At 44.4% G+C, this 6,103-nt stretch overlaps 1 protein-coding gene across 1 annotated transcript; it reads left to right on the forward strand.

Annotated features, from left to right (window-relative positions):
- Positions 1–5,019: 5,019 nt before the first annotated feature.
- LOC109861714 lies at positions 5,020–5,880 on the forward strand. The gene is made up of 4 exons (XM_020441488.1): positions 5,020–5,163; positions 5,239–5,348; positions 5,412–5,642; positions 5,694–5,880. Exons 1-4 carry the CDS (start codon positions 5,020–5,022, stop codon positions 5,878–5,880), a joined length of 672 nt encoding a protein of 223 aa, XP_020297077.1.
- Positions 5,881–6,103: the final 223 nt, after the last annotated feature.

The following is a 6,103-nucleotide window of genomic DNA, read 5'->3' on the forward strand; positions in this document are numbered from 1 at the left end:
AATGGTAGAGAAAAACACATAGAGGGAAAGAAAAGAGAGAAGAGAAGAAAGAGGAATTTAATAATAAAGAGAGTTCAGAGGAAAAAAGGTGATTGGAGATGGGAAGTTAAAAAACCTTTTAAAGAGATAGCAGCAGAAGTTAAAATTAGGGAAATGAAAAAGATAAGTACGGGTAAGGAGGATAGAGGAGAAATGGTGTAGGTAAGGTTGGAGAGGGAGGAGGACAAAAAGCAGGTATGGGATAAACAGAGGAGATTAAAGGGGAGGAAAGTCTGGATCAAGAAGGATCTGTCGTGGAAGGAGAGGGAGGTTAGGAGGAGACTAGGGGTGATAGCAGCGGGAGAGAGGAAGAAAGGAAAGAATGTGTGGGTGGAAGATAACAGGATAAAGATAGAGGGTGACTGGTAAAGATAGGAAGAGGAGAAAGCGACGTTAACAAAAATAATAAGAAGAGGGGAGCAGGGAGAAAAGGAGAAAGGAAAGGGAGAAAGGTCGGGTGGGGTAAGGGGAAGTTACGGATAGGGAAGGAGAGGGATAAGGACGAAGAGAGAATAAGGAGAGAGGAAGGGGTGAGGGTAGCGTTTTGGAATGTGGCAAGGCTCAAAAGCAAGGATAAAAGTTTCTGGTGGGGGTTGAAGGAGTGGGACGTAGTGATGCTAGTGGAAACCTGGGTAAACAAAAAAGGGTAGGTGGGAATTGTAGGAAAGCTGCCGAAGAATTTCAGATGGGAGGTGCAGTGGGCGGGTAAAAAAATAGAAAAAGTAGGGCCATAGAAGGGATGATGCTGGAGGTAAAGAGGGGGTTAGAATCAAAGAAAGAGAAGGGATGGGAAGGAAGGGAAGGGATCTTGGTGAGAAGAGTGAGGATAGATGGTGAGTGGTGGAAGATTTGGGAGTGTATATAAATGGGGGGGGTAGAGGGCAAATTGGAGGAGTTAAGAGGGTGGATGGAGGGGAAGAGAAAGAAAGTAAAGACAATAGTGGGAGGGGATTTCAATGCAAGGACAGGGGAAAAGAGGGGAGAGGTGAAGGGGGAAGAAGAAGAGGAGGAGGGAAGAAGAAGGTCAAAAGACAAAAAAGTGAATAGGGAAGGAAGGCTGTTGCTAGAAAAGATTGAAGAGCTGGGTTGGGTAATATGGAACGGGGATATAGAAGGGAACAAGAAAAGGGAATGGACTTATACGGGGGGGGGGGCGGGGAGAATCAGTGATCGATTATGTTTTGGGAGAAGTAGGAACGAAGGAGTATGTGGAGAGGATGGAAATAGGGGATCAGGTAGACTCGGATCACCACCCAGTAATGGTTTAGATCAAAGAAAGAAAAAGGATGGAGGATTGGAAGGAATAGAGAAGGGGATGGAGGGAAACGTCAAATAAAAAGAATAATATGGTTGGACGAAAGAAAAAGAAAATGGATGGAGGAAATGCAGAAGGAGATGACGGAAGAGGAAAGAGAGGTAGAGGAGGAATGGGAGAATATGAAAAAGAGAATAAAGAAAGTACTAGGAGAGGGGGAGGTAAGGAAAAGAGGGAAGGTGGGATGAAGAGTGCAAACACAGAAAAAGAAGAAAGTAAGAAGAGAATTAAGAAGATGGCGGGAAGGGAAGGGAAGTAAGGAGGATTATAAGGATAGGAAAAAAGAGTATAGGATGTTATGTGATAAGAAAAGAGAAGAGGAGAATCGAGCCTGGGAAGATGTGGTTAAGAAAGCGAAAACAATGGGACAAGTATGGGAGGTAGTGAACAGGGAAAGAAGAAGAAAGGGAGGAGGTGGCGGTAGGATTGAGATAGAGGAATGGGAGAACTTTTTTAAGAAGCAGCTCGGGGGAGTGGACTGGAAAGAGGTGAGAGGGGAAAGGGGAATAATGGAGGAGGAGGAAGAGGATATAAGAAAAAAAGAAATTGTAAGGGCGATTGAAAAGCTAAAGGAAGGGAAGGCAGCGGGGAGGATGGAATACCGGCGGAAGTGTGGAAGTATGGAGGGAGGAATATGCAGGATTGGATATGGAATTTATGTAGGAGGATATGGACAGGGGAAGGATAGATTGATGAATTGAATGAGGGGATAGTGGTACCAGTGCTAAAAAAAAAGGGGAAGGCGATAAGGTAGAGGATTATACGAGAGTGACGTTAGCCGGGACTTTATATAAAGTATATGCAGAGATCTTAGCGGAAAGGTTAAGGGAAAAGTAGAGGGAAAGAAATTGATGCCGGAGGGTCAAGCGGGGTTTAGGAGGGGAAGGGGGACTATGGATAACATTTACGTGATAAATTACATAGTGAGCAGAAATTTAAGTAGGAAGGAGGGGAGACTAATAGCGTTATTCATAGATTTGAGGGCAGCTTTTGACACGGTTAATAGGGAGACATTGTTGAGGGCAATGAGGGAAAGAGGGGTAAGGGAGGGTCTAGTGAGTAGATGCGGGAATTTATATAGGGAAACGAGAAATAGGGTGAGAGCAGGAGGGGAGTTGGGAAATGAATTTTGGACAAGTAGAGGGGTGAGGCAAGGGTGTCCATTGAGCCCTTATTTGTTCAATCTGCTGACGGCAGATATGGAGGAACATTTGGAGAGGAACGGGTGGGGAGGGGTGAAAGTAAGAGGCAGAAAGATTTTCGTATTGGCGTACGCGGATGACGTAGTGCTGTTAGCGGAGGAGGAGGAAGGGATGAGGGGGATGAAGAGAGGGTTGGAAAAATATTTGGCAGAGAAGGGGTTAGAAGTTAATGTGGGGAAATCAAAAGTGTTGAGGTTCAGAAAAGGGGGAGGGAGGGAGAAAAAATTGGAATGGTGGTGGAAGGGAGAGAGACTGGAAGAGGTGAAGGAGTATAAATATCTGGGGTATGTTTTCCAGAGAAACGGGGGAGAGAGGCGCAGATAAAAGAGAAAGTGAAGAAAGGGGCGGCTGTTATGAGTCAAGTGTGGGGGATTGGAAAGAAGAGGTTCGGTGGGGATTGGAGTAGAAGGCTGTGGCTGTTCGACACGCTGGTTTGGTCAGTGGTAAGGTACGGGGTAGAGATCTGAAGTTGGAAAGAATGGGATAGCGGAGAGAGATACAGGACAGATATATAAGGTGGTTGTTGGGCGTGGATTGGAGGACTCCGGGATATATGATAAGGGAGGAAGTCCAGAGGGATCTATTGAGGGGCAGAGCGGGGCAGAGAGCTTGGAGATTTGAGGAAAGGTTGGAGAAAGGGGAGGGCAGCGAGATAGCACAATTATGTTTGAAGAAGATCAGAAATAGTAAGGGAAATGGAGAGGGTTTATCAGAGTGGGAAAGGGATAAGATAAAATATTATGAAGAGAGGGGAGTAAAGATGGCGGGATTAAGAGAGAGGAGGGAGGCAGGAGAATGGAGAGCACAGATACTGATAGAGAAGGAGAGGAAGATGCAAAGGGAGGAGAGGTGGATGAGGATAGGGAATTCGAGATACAACAAGTGGTACGGAAAGGTAAAAAAAGAGGGGTATTTAAAGAAAGGATGGGGGGAAAGCAGATGCCAAAAGGTGGCTAGGTTTAGGTTTAGGTTGGAGAACGAGATGAGGGAGGGAAGATATTGGGAGGGAGAGAAGGAAAGAATGTGTGGTTTGGTGGAGGAGAGATGGAGGCACGTGTGGGAGGATTGTGGGGTATGGGGGATGGAAGGGAATTGAGAAGACATGATAGAGGTGGTTCTGGGGGGAGAGGGGGAGGGAGAACGGTGGTTAAGGAAGCTGGAAGAATATAGGAGAAGGGAGACAAAGGAGGGGAAGGAGGAGGAGGAAATGATTGAGATGGGGGGGAGATTGAGTGGAGAAAGGAATATCAATGGATTTATGGATGGAATAAGTGAAATGGATAAGGGTGAATGGAGAGAATGAGAGAGCACTATCTAGTTAGAGACGGTTGCCGGAAGAGGAGGTCCAGATAGAGTAGGGTAAGCGTGTGTGTGTGTATAGATTAGGTTAGGTTAGGTTTAAGATTTGTTGGAAGATAGTTGTAAGATAGTATATAAGGTAGTTTTTAAGGTAGTTTGTAAGGTCGATTTAAAGATGTGATTGTGTAAATATATTTGTAACCCTGAGAAGATCAATAAATTTATCTATCTATCTTGGGCACGGATGCTTTTGGTCATAGTGTTGGCGCGGTTTTATCGCAGGTTCAGCGGGGGACGGAGAGGATCATCGCTTATTACAGTCGAGTATTGAGTAAGGCTGAGAGGAATTATTGTGTTACTCGACGTGAATTATTGGCAATGATGGATTCAATGAAATCTTTCCATCATTATCTGTATGGCGGAAGTTTCGAGTTTGCACTGATCATGCTTTACTTAAATGGCTTACGTCTTTTAGAAATTTGGAAGGTCAATTAGCTCGTTGGGCGGAAAGGCTTCAGCAGTATGACTTCGAAATAGCTCATCGGAGCGGTCGAGCGCATGGGAACGCGGATGGGCTTTCTAGGCGACCTTGTGCGGAATCTTGCTGCAGGTATTGTTCGAAAGTAGAGGTGAGAGATGCTTTGAAACAAGAGGAGCAGGTAGCTCGAATAATTTTTGAGCGGGGCGCATCCGAGGAGTGGCAAAAGGATCAACTGGAAGATCAGGTCGTATCAATTATTTTACTTGGAAAGGAAAAGGGTTGTCGTCCTTTTTGGGAAGAAGTTTCTGCTAGAGGCCCTTCTTCAAGGATTTATTGGTCTCATTGGGACGCTTTAGTGGTTTCAGATGGAGTTCTGCATAAAAGGTGAATACCTCCGAATTTGAAGTCAAGTTTTCTTCCTCAGTAATTCCAAAGTAATTGTTCCTCAGAAGAGGATTAACCGAATTTTTGAGGAGGCTCATGATGCTCCTTCTGAAGTTCATTTTGGGATAAATAAGACGCTAGGAAAAATTCGCAAGCGGTTTTATTAGGCTTCATGTAAAAAAGATGTGGAAAACTGGTGTAGGTCTTGCAAAGTTTGTATTGCAAAAAAAAGTCCTTCGGACAAGGGTAAGTCTCCGTTGCAGGTTTTCAGTGCCGGCGCGCCTTTTGAGAGATTGCAGATGGACATTCTAGGTCCTTTTCCGGCGTCTTCTTCGGAGAATAAGTATCTTCTTGTGGTAGTGGATTGTTTTTCCAAGTGGGTGGAAGCTTTTCCTTTGAAGAATATTAGGGCGACAACTGTAGCGGAGATTTTTGTTAATCAAGTAGTTTTTAGGTACGGGGTGCCATTAGAATTACATACGGATCAAGGTAAAAATTTTAAATCTCGACTTTTTCAGGAGTTGTCGTGGATGTTAGGAATGAAGAAGACGAGGACTACTGCGCTTCATACGCAGTCTGATGGGCAGGTTGAAAGACAGCATCAGACGATAATGCAGTATTTGTCTAAGTTTGTTGATGAGAATCAGAAGAATTGAAATCGTTGGATTCCTATGTTTCTTTTTGCTTACAGATCTTCTAGGCATGAAGCTACAGGGGTTTCACCTGCCGAATTGAATTTCGGGCGTGATTTGCGTCTGCCGTTAGATTTGTTACGGGGCTCTCCGTCAAATTACTGTTCAAGTTCTTCAGAAGATTATATTTGTGAGTTGGAATCGAAATTAGAGGAGATTCATCAGGATGTTAGAGAGCGTTTAGAAATGAAATCGAACAAGGCAAAGATGCGATACGATTTGAAAGCTAGGCACGTTCTTTTTTATGTTGGGCAAAAGGTTTGGTTCTTTAATTCTCACAGAAGCAAGGGGAAAGCTCCTAAGTTGCAGAGAAATTGGGAGGGGCCTTACATGGTTGTTAAGAAATTGAGTGATGTGGTATATTGTATTCGTTGCTCGGATAGGCATAGAACTAGAGTGGTGCATGCTGATAGGTTAACTTCGTTTTGCGAAAGATGGGAGCACGCGTCGGAGTCCCGTGTAGACTAATGGGGGGTGTATTTTTGTTTTTGTATTTTGGATATTTGTTTTTTTTTGTTAAGCGTAGTTACTTGTTTAGTTTTCTTTCTTTCAGTTATAACTCCGTTGCTACCATGAATTTTTTGTTTCGTCGTTGGACGTCAGGGGACATCTGCGTCGCGTCAAATCGTTGCGAGATTTTCATTTTTGAGGCCGTATTAGAAGTCCGCCTTGCTCACGGTTTTGAACGTGG

This window comes from Pseudomyrmex gracilis, unplaced genomic scaffold (genome assembly GCF_002006095.1).
Source record: "Pseudomyrmex gracilis isolate BER0280 unplaced genomic scaffold, ASM200609v1 scaffold_954, whole genome shotgun sequence".
In the NCBI taxonomy this organism is placed as follows: Eukaryota; Metazoa; Arthropoda; class Insecta; order Hymenoptera; family Formicidae; genus Pseudomyrmex; species Pseudomyrmex gracilis.